Genomic DNA, 18,159 nt, shown 5'->3' with positions numbered 1-18,159 from the left:
AAACAAAAACGTGGCATCGGTTCTTGAAGTTACTAACTTCAGCTTTGGGCCATGTCGGTATATGCATACTACTTGGTTGGAATCCGTGCGACTATTGTAACCAGTGGTTGGAGGTTCTGGGTGACATGGCTCAGAATTGATCACATTGACGTAGGTGTATACACTCTTTTTCTTTCCTTAAACCATGAGATTAAAATTGCTTTATATCTTTCCAATTTTCTCTCACTTTAACATATCCTTACATTCAATTTTTGTTTTACATATTACTACCGTTGAAGTAACTACTTCAATGAATTTGGTGTTCATTTTGTTGTACTAATGAGTAAAGTTTAGCAGCTTCGACCGATGCATATATGTCCATGGTTGTACGTCGCAGATGACTGACTGACTGATATGAAGTGAATTTATGTGTGGTAGATTAGTCGCTGGCTGCATACATTTATTCACTAAGTTATAACTATTAACGAAATGAATATGCATATAAATACATTGTAAACTTTCCCATTATTCAGATCTTACTGACTTATATTTTCCTCCTCATTAAAATCAACATAAGAATATGATTGGATAAGCTTTTAGTGTAGATTTCACTGTTAAAAGTTATTTACTCTCGGATAATTTTGATTATCATATTGAAGAGGTTTAGAAAAGTCAGTCAGTCAGTCACAACGTAGGACGGTTTAGAAAAGTCTGTTGTAAGAAACTGAATGATTTAAATTTCAACCGTTCAGATTATTTCAAATATAATTTTAGCATATAATGTCGTCCATATACTTGGAGCCTAATTTCTGTCAAACTCTTCATTCAAATATTGACAAACATTCATACAGATCCAGAACAATCATTATAAAACTTCTAAAATCTGATTCATTAATTTGCACAAAATCATACTTTTATTATTTTCATTATTTCGTTATAAAAAAGAAGAAATAATGTTCCTTTTTTTCATCGCACTAATGTTCACACAGATATATCAGTTGACTAAGAGGATAGTGTATTGAAATCGATAAGAAAACCTATAAGAATTACCGTGAGACTATAATTTATGGACGAATCCAATCACATTTAAGATAGGTCTTCGATTTTGGTGCGGAATTCATTCACTCATTTGGCTAAATAACATTTTGGCATTATAGCTGATGTTAGTTCGTGATGAAAACATGAAATCGAATTCGTAATCATAACATTCAACTGGAGATCCTAATACTAATTCCTCACATGAATATATAATCCTCATTTAACCTTGGTAGATAGGTGGACATTTCAAGGTCATTTTAGCGTTGCTCAAAGGTCGTCCATGAATTATAGTCTTACCAGAATTATTAATATAATGAACACCTTGTTTTATTCGATTGTTCATATTCGGCATGTTTAGCTGTTAGCCGATGAGTTCAAATTTTCTCTACTTCAGAATTATGATGTATGTTGTTAGGTGATCTGAATAATCATGTTAGATCGTTTATTTACTTTCTTGTTAAGCCAATTCGAGACAATCATTCAACTACTCTCGAAATTATTTAAAACGTACATTGTGATGTTTCTTGTTAAATAATAAAACATGACAACCACGGATCAGGTATATTAAAGGGAATAACCGTATTTAATATGTGTTGTTCTGGGTAATCTGTTCATTATTATCATATCGATTTCATTTGTAAAAAACAAACTGAAAAAGATTTTTTTTCCTTCAAAATTCTTTCCTTACCTATTAGAACGGAAATTTTCACAATCCTGTAGACTAATAACAAGTCCCGAAGGGACACAGGCAGCTTCACGTATATTTGTAGAAAGATTATTCCAAGATGTCCAATTTTCATCAAGTGTATTCCCATTTTTTAATTGAATAATATCACTGATCAATCCATGCGATTGTCGACCGATTAAACGAAGGCGACAGAAGTAACCCGTTACATCATCTAGTTCAAGTGCACATTGTGTATCATTTAAAGAATTGACTTCTTTAATAGAGGTTTGCAGTAAATCCCAAGCTGATGCAGACATTGCTGGATGAAGCCATAACCAAATATGACGAAAGCTTTCGTTTAGCTTCAAATGTTTTTTCGATAGGAGGGAAAAACAAATAACGCGGATAAATAACAGGACTTAATTACAACATTTAAACAATATTATAATCGGTAACGATTTGAATTATCCCATTGTTAATATTCTCGATTGAATTTTTGTCAGTTTTTATCGGGATACATGCACTCTGTCTGTGTGGATTGTTTCGATTATTAATGTCAACTGCATTTGCCTGCATCTCAGAGTTGTCTGTGAATTAAGGCGATGTCGAGGCAATACGCACAGTATGCAAATATGCCAATAAGAGACTGATCAATTGCAGTCCTAAACATCAATGGGAAGATTTAAGTAAACAATACCAAGTGAATTTACCACCCCTTTGTTTATAAACTTAAAAAACTTATTGTTGAGATTAAGTATTAGGAGTTAGAGTGGAAGAATGCTATCTAGCTACATTAAAAATGTTTAATTATGCACTGAATCATATTAGGTACTCTAACACACAATCTGCATCAGGACCAGGTATTTTTTTAATTTGGCACCATCTTATATTGACTTTTTGATTGTATAACAGGTATTTTTTTATCGACTTCAAACATTTAAAGAAGTACACATTGCCAATTCTTATTCAGTTCATTATAAGATATGTCATCCTGCACTGCACAAAACCTATGAGGATCTATCTTAATTTTGATTGGTTAACTCAAGACCATCAGTAAGGTATACCTTTACTGAAATTTCATATCAAAGCTTAAGTTTCATCATATTTGCGTTGTTCATCTGGGATGTTAGTTTCCGGTACACTGACATTTCCATGGCAAACAGTTTTGAATAATTCCAGAAACTTAAAATAAAATATTTGGAGAAAAATTCACTCTAATATTTAGCAGTTACCCACTCAACGAATGTATAAGTGGTCGGAAGTACTGAATACAACACCTATTAGACAGTGAAAACGTGAATATTTTAAGTCAAACAACAAACTACCTAATGGATTAAATTGGCCCTCCCTGATTGAATCACATTTATTCAGTCAGACAAGTACATACTTGATGTCCCTAGTTAGACTATGGGACTGACACATAAATATGAAGTATATAATGTGACTAATCAGGTAAAATGTAGATCACATTTTATTGTGTTCCATTTTAACCTTATACCTTTGGAGTCAATTGCTAGTAATTAAATTATATTTAAACAATTTAAACAGTGTAAACTTCTCACTCTCACTTATCGAGTTAGTTAAATCTTCAATCGCGAACCATGTGACCAGTTTATGTCACATCACAGATGAAGATCATGAAGCGGGATATCATTAGATGAATAAACAACTTAATATCCTGTTACTAACACTAAAAATATTGATAAGTTACAATTTCTGACAAGCTTATTGAAGTAACAGAGGGGAAAATCAACTGAATGATGATTATTCAGAAAGCCTAAGACTTCAGAAATCAGCTAAATACTAGGTGACCGAAATGATTTGGGAAGATCATGGGTAAGAGTATAATATAAGAACAAAGTAAAAACAAACAAGACGAACTTTTAGCGAGTTCTTAGCAAATCAGAAAACAGTTTCTGCAAATCGATAGTTTGTGGAAAACAAAACAACAATATTACAAAGTGTTAACCAAGTTTACATCATTAAAGTGTCTGATGAAATTTTTTAAATATTTTTCAGTCTATAGATTGAAAAAAATAAGATTATACAAATTCATTTACATGTGTATGAAGTATTACTATTCTCGAGCCTTTATAGGCTAACATAAACATTTCTAGGAGTACCCAGATTGTCCCTGTTTAAGGTTACAGATTTATGGCTAGAATTAGGCGATTTAGGGTTAATATTAAGGATTCAACGTTATGGTTTTTTTTAGTGTGCATTTTTAGTACTAAGCATCGCGTAATCGAAATGTTTGACGCCAGAATTTTCAGATTGTGTAGGGAAAACCTAATATTCCATTATCATTCTAAACGCTCTGAGAACCACACAAACGTATTTCTACTACTAGTTTAACGTGATATAAAATAAAGTTCAATTAATTTCGAATTTCGCGCAAAAATCCAGCAATTGTTATTACGATTTTGATTTTACCCTGAGATGGAGAAAATATTCTAAATCCAATGGATAATTACAAGTTCAAGAAACACTATAGAATGACTAGTTTTTTTTTGATTAATTTGTTTTCTTTAACTGACCATTAGGGTTTTATAACTTCAGCCTTAAACCAAATCCACTTGTACACCAACTCGTTCTTATTTTCTGATTAGTGCCAAGAACAATTATAGCGTCATCAGAATTAGCCAACGTCTAAAAAGCTTTGCAAGCATACCGTCATTGATCCTTAATGTAAATATTTAGATGTCTAAGGCCATTTTTAACTGTTTGAACAAATATGGAAATTTACGTTTTTCAAGGTAGAATAAAACAACACTTTAAAAGTTAACGATATCTGTTGTTATTAGCACGAATAGTTCCGAATGATATGTTTATTTATTGAAGCATGTTTATCGACCATGATTATCTTTGCTAATCTAATGACTAATCAATCAATTTCAAAGTTTAAATCACTAAAAATGATTCTCGCTAGATCACCACTGAAAACCTGAAAGCACTGAGCGGTCGTTTCGTTCGAGTATGAGTATTGGGGTCGTAGATTTGCCTTGCTGACGAGTTCCATACTAGGCCGAAACGATTATCCAGGCTCTAAATGTTAGTCTAGCTAAGTTTAGTTCGTGATTTAAATTTTGAAATTCTACGATATCTGCAAAATCCTAACAATAATAATAATCCAAATGTTCCAAAAATCCAATTAAAATTATTATATGAAATCCGAAAGGAAGATCCAAGTAGTCAAAAATTATTACAAAAAATAAATAAAATCTGTCCATCTTTCATTGAAAAATATACCTAGTACTGACAACATTATAAATCGGTGAAATTAAACTTGAAGGTAAACACTACCTCTTAAGTCCCGTGGCTATTTAAATGGAATGGTATTAGTATTAAATTGTGCATTAGTGATTCACAACTCACAAGTAACATACCTAAGTCTACTAGTTGCTTTCATTAGTATAAAAACGTGTATCGTGTTTTATCACACCTGATTATCTTTTAAGACGATCAGTGTAGCAGCAGTAGGTCTCAACATACAAAAAAGGAAAAGCAAGATTCTCCGATACAACACAACATGCACCATCAAACTCGACGGAGAAGCTTTGGAGGATGTGAAAATCTTTACATATCTGAGCAGCATCATTGATGAACACGGAGGGTCTGATGCAGATGTGAAGGCACGGATCGGCGATGCAAAAGCAATATATCTACGATTGAAGAACATGTGGAACTCAAAACAACTGTCAACTAACACCAAAGTCAGAATTTTCAGTACAAATGTCAAGACAGTTCTACTGTATGGGGCGGAAACTTGGAGAACTATGAAAGCCACCATCCAGAAAATACAGGTGTTTATTAACAGTTGTCTACGCAAAATACTTCGGGTTCGTTGTCCAGATACTATCAGCAACAACCTACTGTAGGAGAGAACAAACCAGATTCCATCCAGCGGAGGAAGAAATCAGGAAGAAGCGCTGGAAGTGGATAGGACACACATCGAGGAAATCAGCCAACTGCGTCACAAGGCAAGCCCTCATTTGGGATCCTCAAGGTCAAAGGAGAAGAGGAATACCAAAGAACATATTGACCCGAGAATTGGAAACAGATATGAGAAGAATGAACAACATTTGGATAAAACTAGAAAGGAAGACCCAGGACAGAGTTGGTTGGAGAATGCTGGTCGGTAGCCTATGCTCCAATGGGGGTAACAGGCGTAAGGAAGTAAGTAATTATCTGTAGGTCAGCTACTTTAGATATGCACCGAATAGATGAAAAATAAGACCATTCATATAAAAATGATACACCAATACACATAGATGCTTTTATAAGGTCATTTACAATAGATTTGTTCGTCTCATTAATATTCAGGCTTTATTTTAATAAATACGTTTTGTATAAACGATTTATTGGTCACTTTATGTAGGCATATATATTCTTAATGATTAACCATAGAAAAAAACATTGATCAAAAAACCATGACAACACCATTCATGAAAGAAATGATGGAATAAAAGACAAGCCCTATTTAGTTTGCAGTAATTTTATAGACAATTAAGTTAAAGACAGATGACTATGTTTACATAATCAATTTAGACAAAAAGCCAAAAGACATAACATTTAAAAAATTTGTTCTAATCAGGGAACAACGGAACGATATCGAATTATTCTGAGATAGCCAGAAGGGAATCGAAGTAAAAGTATAGAATGAGAAATTTTCGAGGACGACAACTATGAGATATTTAAACTGAGATAATCATGTATTCTACGAGATGGCAAATATTTAAACTTTCGAATAAATTGGCAAAGTAGTGAGATCGAACAGTGGTTATAGAAATTGGTTTCGGTAAATAAGAATTAAAAGCTGATCAGCAAATATCATAGAGATTTAGTGACAAGACTAAGTGCGAAAAAAGTATACCAAGATAACTGGCTTTTAAAGATCAAAGATTTTACAAATTTGTCCGATGTCAGTGGATTGATAAGGTTCCCACAAAACGATATAGTAACTGTTAAAGAGACCGACTTATTAACTGAAAGCGCCGGATCAATAATGAATCAGAGCTAAAATAAGAACGCAGAGGAACATGATTTGCTTCATTAAAATGACGCAGCTATATACATAAACCTAGATATAAAAATAAAAATGATTAAACCGTCAGTATATGGTGATGAGGATTGTTGAGCTTCATTGAACATACGAAACAATCAAAGTTAGACAACCGCAACCAATAGAGTTAAACTGTGTCAAGTGTGAGGAAGGTACTCAGAGAAAATAATGGAAGATAGCAGAGCACTATCGAGAACTGATCGGAATTAGACCAGTACACCAGTGGATCCTGGCTCAATGGTCTAGAGATTAAGCGCTTAAAAGCAACACTAGAGTTCCTGGGTTCGATTCACAGATGCGGGTTTGTAGATATGCACAGTTAAGGAGTCCCACACTGGGACGAAATGGTCATTCAGTGCTTCCATGTTTTCAACGATTACCTAACTTCGATCAGTTCATGATTTAAATGAAATTGGTTATAGATTAAAAAAGTATATATAAAAGTATAAGAACTGCAAATCTATCACTCACTAATGAACTAAGATCATATTATTATAACTTCATTTTTGACAGATATTTCAGACTCCAATGTTAAAGTTAACCAGTTAATGTCAAATGTACATAAATATTTTGTAATATTAAAGGTGAGCGATATCAATTTCGACCTGCCACTATTATTCATCAACATCCTCAAAAATTCAAAACGAATATTCATTAGAACATAACTGAACATAAACGATTACTCAAAATTTACATCAGTTAATCACTACTAAATATAACAAGAAAAGCCAATTAGAAACTAATCCATAAACTATTATGTGTGTGGAGTTAGTTGAGACAGTTTCTGAAGTCGCAAAACTGTAAAGTAACTAATTATCTAAAATATGTACTTCAGATTACTCTAAGTGTGAATAGACAATTATACGGATAGGACATTTTGCAATTATCAAGCGAAAAATGAAAGACAAAGACAATCATTCAAACGATAAATATCTCTTTAAAAAAAAAAGAAAATAACAATCAACTTACTGAATTTAATGAACCCCACAGAATACGAACAGGTCCAAGTACTGGACGAGAAATATCTTTGACATATTTATTAGTTGCATATAAAATTCCAGTTTGTTCACATGACCATAACGGTGTTTTTATGTTGGACAATTCAGGAAGCCGAGAATCAACATGATAATCTAATTGAAATATATCATTTAAACATTTCACTAAGATATTCTCAGGTCCGTATATTTGAAAACAATTAAGATAACTGAAGTCAAACAATAAACAACCACTAAAGTTTGAAAAAGAAACAATCAAAACAAAAAAAGAAAGTTTACACGAACAATTACAAACACGTAGATAATTGCAAGCTACCACATTGTTGAGATCATTGTGATTATCGTAATTAATGGTTCGATTTTGGGTGACATAGCTCAGAATTGTTTGGAATAGCACATGTGCATGAATGTCTTAGTTTTCTCTTTGATTCTAAATTACCTTGTAAATTGTTTTTCTTTTACTTGAGATAAAGGTCCAGATAAATATCTCTTAGCCCAGGTTCTGATACTAGATCAGCATGACTAGATGTAATTAAAACATGAATACTAAATAAACTGAAATAATGTAAAAATGGTGATAATGAGAAAGAATAAAGATTGGGAATACGGTGGTAAAAAAATCGAATGGAAAAAGTATTGAAATTTAAGATCTAGAAGAAAACAAGGAGTAGAATCGTCCATGGTTCATAACCGATTTGGAACCATGTCACCCAATGTCTCCAACCCCTGATTGCGGTTAACACGCAGACACCTAACCGAATGACTCACATCTACCAATATGGTTTAGGACGAGAAAACAGATTCGTGAACTGGTACCATTTCTTGATATCGTCACTCCTAGCGTTCTTTCAAATTTCTTTCAAATCTATCTCGAAGTGGGTGATGACTGAGGATAAGTAACGTATGTTTATAGGCTTGTTTTCATGTTTCATACACATAAACGTCGAATCATGTTTTGCTTAAATGGAGTTCGTACGGTTGAAATCTCCGCTTCACATATCACTTTTGTCTGAGTAAATAAGTGCCTGAAATAAATTCATCCAACTTATTACCACCATTGCTCAAACAGGGTTCTAGCTTAAGCAGGATGTACGAAATTAAATGGAGAATTAACATTCATAGTTCATTCCTTCACTATTCCTAGTGAAGTCAATGCGTTGCCACACCATCATAAACCATACAAAAATTACATGGAAAATAATTTATCTTACACCCTACTAATAAAAAAGCTAAAATTATTCTCCACATTTAAATCATAATTTTATTAGCTTTTTTCACACAAAGAAAAATCATTCGTCAATGTTCAGTAAATCACACCAAGTTCACCTCTTATCAAAACCTATTGTTTAATGAGTCCTACATTATCGAATAATTCATAAATTTAGTAATTGAATTCATGAGTTAATCTCCATAAGACCACTATTGGAAACCTAGAAGCACCGTCGCATCCTAGTATGGGACTCCTCAGAAGTGAGCATCTGCGATCTCGCAAGCATCACTCGAACCCAAGACCTTATATTTCGCGCGCGAACGCTTGATTTCTAGATTAATGAGCCGGCATCCAACGGTGTTAATGTCTAACTTCAATCGAACCATGATCTTGCGAGTGAGATAGTGAATTAGCGCTACTGAACAATCTCATACTAGGACAAAACTGCCGTTAAGCGCTTCCAGCTTTTTAATGATGGTCTAGCTTAGATTAACTCATGGATTCAACTATTAAAATTGCTACGATCTCCACAAATTCCCACTCTAATAACTCACAATTACAATTCCAAAATAAATATTTGCTACATATAATTAAAGTAATATGATATTGAAAAAATGAAATACAAAATCTTGACACGTTAACAATACTTTTCAGGGATTTCCTCTTTGACTTGTAAAAATTATTGAAAAATAGCGCCTCTGCTACAATTAAGCTTGTTTACGGTTAATTTTCTTAAGCCGTTCAATCAACTTATTTAAAAGACGGTGTTATTTGAACAGTAACAATTTGTTCTTTACTATTACTATTATCATGTCTGCATGAACATGGATATGAATATGTGACAGTCCACGCACACATCCCTCTCCCCAGATAAAATGTTAGCTGCTTGAATATCACTGGATGAATCATTATCTTTCCTATATATATATATATATATATATATATATATATATATATGCCTAAATCTTATTAATTGATTTGACTCTGTATTTGCTTGCTTGCGCGCATTAACTTTTCTTCTTGTAGGTTAGTGATCTGCGCTACGCAATAATAAACTGTAGTCGGCGCTTCATGTTACCTTCTAAATCCATGCACCGTTGGGATTTATTTAATAACGGTTATTAATGTGATTGATATACGAAGCTTAAGGAATTGTCTCGGACCCAAACCACCACAGACAACAATCATCATAATACAAGTAATAATATTTTATTAATCTATGGTGTCCATATTACATTACACTTTCTATCAAAGTAATCTCCCATTAAGATATTAACTTTTTAGTCAAAAATTCAAAGATGTATTCACTAATTAACATTAATAAAATAACTCACTTATGAGATGCTTTATGACATGCTTTAAATATTTTATTCGTTGGTGCATAAGGTAAACGCCAACCCCACTTTGTAATCATATGAAATCTCTTAGCATGCCATATATGTGTTGGTAACCAGAATGATTTTTCCTTTTTTAAATGGTTATCATGTTTATTTGTTATAACAAAACGTGCATGCATCGCTAAAAGACGCAATGTACGCCGACGATATCGGCGAGATTTCAATTTATTTTTAATTTGAAATGTCTTAATTTTAAGAGAGAAAACAAAAAATGCAGGTTCAGAAAGGCACTCAACAATTAACACAGTGAATTATAATAATAATAATAAAAGTTTAATTGTCACCATATATAAGTCAACAAATTTAACGAGCAGAATAATAAAAGCTTTAAGAATTAACAATGAGATTTCAAGAAAGAAAGGTCTGCTATTTTGTTACTCGTTTTCTGGTTTGTTTTCAAAATGTACAAATGTCTAAACTATTTTCATAATTGATGGTCAGTCAGTTAGCTACAACGTAGGACCAGGCACAGATATATATATCGGTCCACGTTGCCATACCTCACTTATTAGCACAACAAAATGAACACCAAATTTATAGAAGTAGTTACTTCAATGGTAGTAATATATGAAGCAAAAAAACTTTATATAATGATACGATACAGGGAGGAAGAATCGACAGATTCCGAACCGACTTGTTCTGTCTATCAAGTGTATTCTTAACCCAGACTAAATACAAAAACGTATTTATTTCATGAAATTTTTGATCGACAGATTGTTCTTTTAATAAATTAATTCCTGAAACAATAAAATACTAGAATCACCGAATAGGTCATTATAGATTCTTGTATTCGATCAGAAACTAGAAGTTTATTAGGAAAACAATATCCAGATCGAGGATTTCATGAAACGAGTAAAATATAGTTCATTGTTCAAGCTATCTGGTTGGTGTCCGTGAGATTGTTGTAATCAACTGTTGAAAACTTGGAATACCATGATTCACAATCAGTCGTAACGAAGCAGATGTTTGTTACAAAATATTTATACTTTTTACTCTGCAAATTTATTCTTTCCTTTCGAATTATTACATCTGTACCTAATCTTTCCAACTAACGTTGATTTTTTTACTACTTCCATTACACTGGGATTTATCTGAAATAACTTCATATCACCGTGTTAGTGTGATATGGGAACTTGAACTGATGAATGTATGCACCATGTTCTATTTTGCTTATAACTGACTGAACTCACAGATAATTAAAATGATTATACCAGTCTGCTTACGTAATTGATGACAACTATATTTCAGACACAAAACTATTTCTTTTATGATTTCGAATAAATAGGATGAATTTAACCACTATAGAAGAAAGATGGTTGTTGTAACAAGTATACATTCGGATAAGTCGTACGTGAATAAACTATTCCCTAAGTTAAATCTTGTTGATTTCCACTTTCTCAATAACGCGACTTCAGTTATAAGAACCTGGACTGATAAACACAGTTGTATTACGTCCTATGTTGATTAAAATGAATAGTTGCAGACTATTCGAGCCGATAAAAAAACGATCGTTAATCAAAGTTAATTCAATTTTGAAAATATAAAGCCTTTAGATTTGTTCAAGTTTTTCACAATTGACAGTTCGCCTAATTAACTCCAAATAGTTAAGCTAGTCACTAGGTAATTTGTCAAGCTATAGTTTCAATTATAGTTTAGATTATACAAACAATCATATCTTAATATATATATATACTTTCAAAATTTAGAAAAGATCACGGAATGAATGTATTACTATGTCATTATGTCTTAGCACTAAATGCTAACACGGACAATATCTAAACAATATTCTAGGCTCTAAAACTCGATAGCCATTCAGCCAGATCATCACTGATTAGTCACCAAAAGGTTAAAATGTTCACTTTGGAAATAGAAGGGATTAACCACTCTACAATGAACAAAGAAAACATACTGGCTGGTGTGAATATTGTTCAGCAATACATTCAAAGTTTTCCTTTGATTACTCCCACCGATAAAGATAACGAATGTTCTAAATTGAAACAATGATTGGCTCATGACAAATTTCCGTAACATGAGATATGGGTTCGACTCGGTCAATAGTAATTGCTAATTATGAACAATCGTGATTATTCTAATACTATTCGAATCTATCGTGAACGCGATAGAACCTTAAAAAACAATCAGTTGTGCAGAAGAAAACTTGATATCTAATGAAGATGAAATTAAAGTTGAACGACTATATATCCAGTGGTTAAACATGACCTTGAGATACAAAGATACATTAAACTAAAAATGGTAAGAACCAATATGAAAATAGCAAAGGGTATGCGAAAATATGAACCATAAAAACTGTACTTGGAATCACAATTACAGAGGAAGAAAACCAACACATATTAACAAAAACAGAGTAACCTATGGTCTTAACATAAACTCGATGGTAAAGAAATGATGGTTTCAGAACACGGTAAAGGTTAATAAAAGCTTCTTACCCCAGATTTGGAACCATTCTCATTAGGGTTTGTAAGATGATGATGTTTATGAAAACGACGAGGTAATCTATTAATACGATGACTTGCAGCGCGTCTTCGTAAACGAACAGGTAGTCGTTGAAGTCCAGTAAGTGCAGTGCTCGTCAAAACATTGATACTAGATTCAAAAGATGCTAATTCAGCTCCACGTACTGTTGCCAAACGCAATACATCAAAACAAGCATATTGTGAATATGTTGATTCTGGTAAGTCACTTATGGATTTAAAATTCATAATATTGGAACCTGTATTAAATGTAAAGAATAATGTAAGATAATATCAATAATTTTTAAACAGAAAAAACACAATACAATAACTTATCGATAAAACATAAATTCAAGTAGAAAGAACTATTATAGTTCTATAAGCAAAGATGGACAGTGGCTAGCAGTGGAATGCAGAACGCGCGTTTCGTCCTATTTGGGACTCGTCAGCTGAATGCACCTGCATCTCAGAGTTGATGTTCACTTCGGGACTCTGGGCTATATCGAGGCAATACGCACAGTCTGCACATATGCCAATAACAGATCGATCAAATGCAGTTCTAAAAATCAATGAGAAGATTCAAACAAACAATAGCAAGTGAATTATTATACTTCTAGTTTTTAATGTGTAAGCTAAAGGAATTATCTGGTTCGTTTAAAAAAACAGAGTGACAAACCAAATGGTTTTACACTAAACTTTTTGGTGTTTGAGTCCTTATTCATTTTTATGTTATCTGTTTGAATCTCCCTATTGATATTTAGGACTGCAATTGATCAGTCTCTTATTGGCATATGTACATTCTGTACGGATTGCCTCGATATTGCCTTAAATTACAAACATTATAAACAAAGATAAATGGTTGCTAACAGTGGAATCTAGAACAGACGTTTCGTCCCATTTGGGACTCGTCATAATCATGATTTTTAAATAATACGTACAAACATATTTTCAAATATAGTTTAATGTAATTGTATGAATAAAAACACATTTGTACTTATCATAACATTTATGCTTTTTTTATATCACAATGAATAAATGGGTAGGTTATTTAAAGTTAAAATTCTAACGACGACATAATATAATCTCGTCAATTTAAAAATAATAATTCATTGACCAATCAAACACCTATTCATAATGTTTTGCAAAATATAAGAAAAGTTTTCTTATAAATTATCATATAAGGCTTATTATATCGAATAATGCCTTCTATTTACGATATAATACATTAATTATCACACTTATCATACGAATTATAACGTCACTTATGCAATAAAACAAGGCAATGGGTGAAAACAATGTATGTCGTGATAAACTACAAGCGCTTATATGTTATGTATACATAGCCTATGATCATCCGTTTGCATCTTGCAGTGTTCTGCAATCCAAACTGTAGCCTCATCTGGTCATCAAGTGTTTTTTTCTGCGCTGAGCCCTCAATGTACTGAAAATCTTCTCTTCATCTAACAACTGATAACTTCGACGCCACATTCAGCTACATACTACTTACAAACAATCTTATGAACAGCGTCCACCACAATATGACTGAGTAGTGAATTGACAATGTAAGAAAGTCCGTAAAGTAGGAATCAACAATCTATGTTATTGGTCAGAGAGGTAGAAATCTTCCTGTAAACTCATTGTATGGGGATGAGTGTGAAAAAACGTAAAATATTAAGCTGGCTCTTAGACAATCAGAATAGTATCGCTAAATGTAAACAAATTTGGTATGAATAATAGACTGATTAACATGTTTTCCGTAACTACAGAATAGCAACGACGTTTTGTAGCCCGCTGATCTGACACCGATACAGATAGATGTACGAAGATGCTGTTAACATAAATCTTCCATTTAACTTTGTATATTACCTAGGATAAACCCGTTTGTGTGGTGGTGGTAACAACAAGCTAAATACGGATTGCGTTGGAGGGATTTATTTCAAGCACTCATTAATCCAGACAAATATTAAGAATAAGAAGCGAGAAAGCCAAGCGGAGGTGAATAAGCCAACTCCATCTGACCAAGTGTAACTCAACATTTATAGTCAGACTAAAATAAGCAACAGATATGTATGGGACAAGATAAGAAATGCACACACATACACTCACAAAAAAACGGTCAAGGCTAATAAGCGAATAATTGACAAGTTCAAAATGTTACTCAAGAAGAATGAATAAATTGGTCTGTCCAGAAGCCAAAATAACCCATGTAGGCTTGGCATAGTGTTAGACACCACAACATCCTTATAGACATAGATTATCTTCCTTCTAGAAATGTTGATGGTACCTAAATAAATTTTTAAAAGTCCCAAAATTTAGGATTACTTTCCATCACGAACTGACATCAGCTATCATGAAAAGATTCGCAGTAGCCTTACAGATGAATGAATTTTACGCAAAATTGCAAGAGATACTATTTGATTTGTTCGTCCATGAAACAGAAAGCCATCAGGTTAAGATTTGCTTCGTAATTAAAGATTTATAGTTAGGATTTAATGATAATGTTGAATTGTCTGTTAAACACAATATGCAAAAAAACAATAGACCATTTGGAAAGTTATGACAATCATTTTTATTCTACAGTGACAAAAAAATAATTTCTCGTTATCATTTTGAACGATTTGAGCAGTATATAAAGGTATCTCTACTGTGTTATACGTGATAATTAAACTTCCCCTACAAGCCTAAAAGTTACATGCGCGTCTGACTGGTCGTTCCTATTCTATACTTTTATGATATTTCCTACTTCAGATTTCGATTTATTACGGTCTTTCGTCAGGACAATATAATTGTTTTTTTTGTTGTTTAACCAATCACCACAGATTATTTATTCACTCTATCATTGTTACTTTGCTTGAAAATGGATATAAAGAGTAATTTCTCATAAACATTAATTATCCGTAGTCACAAATCGTCTTCTAGGGGTAGGAATCATACATATTGCAGACTCTTGCATTATCAGTACAAAGCCATTCAGATTATCGTATTACAGCTTGGATATCCCAGTTGATACAGTATTACTCTTCTGCTGAGACATACCGGTAGCACAAGTTTCCGAAGTACATTAAACAAATGTTCAGTCAGAAATCTATTTCTACATCTTTGACATTTCCGTTGACTAGCTTCGATATAGCTTTTCAAGAAACCCAATCGATGTTACATTAAAAAGAAAGTGGTTTTTTACAGTATCCAAAACCAGACATTATTTCCAAAGATTTCCATAATGTAGTATGAAAATTATCGAAAACTTGCGCTTTATCAAAAACGATCACACAAATCAAAATGTTAGATATTATTTTATGTCCCTCTGAATGGAGTTGGATGTTAACTACAGCATACTATCATCTATGCGACCACTTCTACAGAATTACAATAACAGAGATCAGATAGACAATGATAATAATTATTTTAAAAAATCTAAAAATTCATTAAAACTTTCAAACGAGTTATAAATTAGGATGGTCTTAAAAACCGCTTTAGTGCAAATTTACCGATAATAGAAATGATTAGGATCAAGCAACTTTTTTAAAATAAAGTTATTTTTAAGGTCGACTAGAAAGCATGTGTATAAGTCTTTATTAAAGCACATTGGAATGGGTAAATAAGAAGCTTCACAATCTAGAAATAATCTTAAATATCAACCACGAACACAATCTAATTCAATATCTCATTATTAACCAGGATATATTTAACATTGTTAAACTTGGATTTTAAGGCTCTTAAAATAATAAGCATTATATTAATTAGGTTTATATGAGACTGGTTTATGAAGTCTATGACATGTATATTATGACCAAACCACTCTTTACAGTTATTATACATCTGTTAGAGTACTCATTAACAAGTATATAAAACACAAAAGCACTTGCAATCGAATATTGACTGTAAACTATTTAATTATTGAATATATGAAAACCCGTTTGAATGTTTTAGAAAGAACATACATTTGGAAATACTCTTCGTGTTTTAGAGAAGAAAGGAGAACCAACTTATTTTATCACTTGGGTTTACTTCTAAGCGGCATAAAATATAATATATTTGTACAACGAAGCAAAAAATCATTTTATTAAGTTATCTGTAGTATCTCTTAACTCATTTACAAGGAGAAAATTCGTGCGTCTGGCTTCAAGCTGCCCTTCAAGTGTGGGGGCTAATGAAATTACTTGGCTGTACAAATCAAAGTAGGTAGAATGGGGTTCAAACCCGAAACTTGGTGATTCAAAGTCCAATGACATAACCGCTGCCCCGATAAAGATTTAGTAGAGTTGTCATTCAAACTGGCATCTGAAATTAGATTCATAGAATGCTCGACTATTCCAGTTATTTCACTGAATTTCGTGTGCAGAAGTAAGCTTTGAATATAAACAAAAACTATGATCCATTTACGAATTAATCTAGCCAAAGCTAAAGATGTGCATTAATAAAATCACCGATACTAATGAATAACAGATTATGTCTTCACGTTGAATGGTTAGAGTAGGTCATTTTTCTAGATTTTCAACTGCCAACAATTTATGAAACTAAATGATGTCATTTATTGAGAAGTACAAAATATTACCAGTCATATATTGATAGTTTAAAAAAAAAGAAACATTTGCAAGCCTGTTGTAGTAAGCTAGTCGTCAATGAGCATGGAAGACAATCGAGTTCCATGTCAGCTGGAAGTATCTACATAGAAATCATCAAAAAACTCAAATAACAACCCTTTTAGCAGTAATTTCATTTAGTGGAGTTTTAGGAGATCTAAAATAACAACTCATTAGGAAACTTCGATCTAGAAAACGCAACAAAAGTAAGATTCTTAAAAAGCCATTACAATTAAGAATTACTATCCTAATCTTAACGATAGTATAACATCGTATATTCAATAGACATTAAGATATTTCAACGTATACAGTAGCGCAGTTTATAATGACTAAACATACTTGAGAGAAGTTTTTATATGTGTAGAAATATCAATAGAACCTAAAAAGTGACAGTACAAGCGTACAATCAAACAACTAAAAACTCGTTGAGATTGAAAGGCAAATCAATAAATGGAAAAGACAAACAACGTGGACAAATAGTAAACAACGTTTATTTTATTTTGCAATTCTAATTTACTTTTATCATATGTAACCATGTGTCTGCGATATATACTACTGATAACGATCGTCATAGCAGTAGTATTCACACCACGACAAATAATATATTAATAGTTACATCAATCATTCAAGATAATAAACAAAGAGAAAGAGGAAAAATGGACACATGGGAAAACGAAAATACACACAATAAATTGATTATGAAGATGTTTGATCGATTTCCACTTTGTTCATTGCAAGAGGAGAAATCTTTTCAAAA

General features: G+C 32.5%; 1 protein-coding gene across 1 annotated transcript; it reads right to left on the bottom strand.

Annotated features, from left to right (window-relative positions):
• Positions 1-1,701: 1,701 nt before the first annotated feature.
• Smp_084810 (hypothetical protein) lies at positions 1,702-13,068 on the bottom strand (the record flags this gene model as incomplete). Its single annotated transcript, XM_018799465.1, has 4 exons — positions 1,702-2,046; positions 7,716-7,974; positions 10,286-10,533; positions 12,796-13,068. 4 exons carry the CDS (start codon positions 13,066-13,068, stop codon positions 1,702-1,704), a joined length of 1,125 nt encoding a protein of 374 aa, XP_018651251.1.
• Between the last annotated feature and the right edge of the window lie 5,091 nt (positions 13,069-18,159).

The sequence above is a fragment of the Schistosoma mansoni genome, chromosome 3, assembly GCF_000237925.1.
Source record: "Schistosoma mansoni strain Puerto Rico chromosome 3, complete genome".
In the NCBI taxonomy this organism is placed as follows: Eukaryota; Metazoa; Platyhelminthes; class Trematoda; order Strigeidida; family Schistosomatidae; genus Schistosoma; species Schistosoma mansoni.
This window is presented reverse-complemented; position numbering and strand designations above follow the sequence as displayed.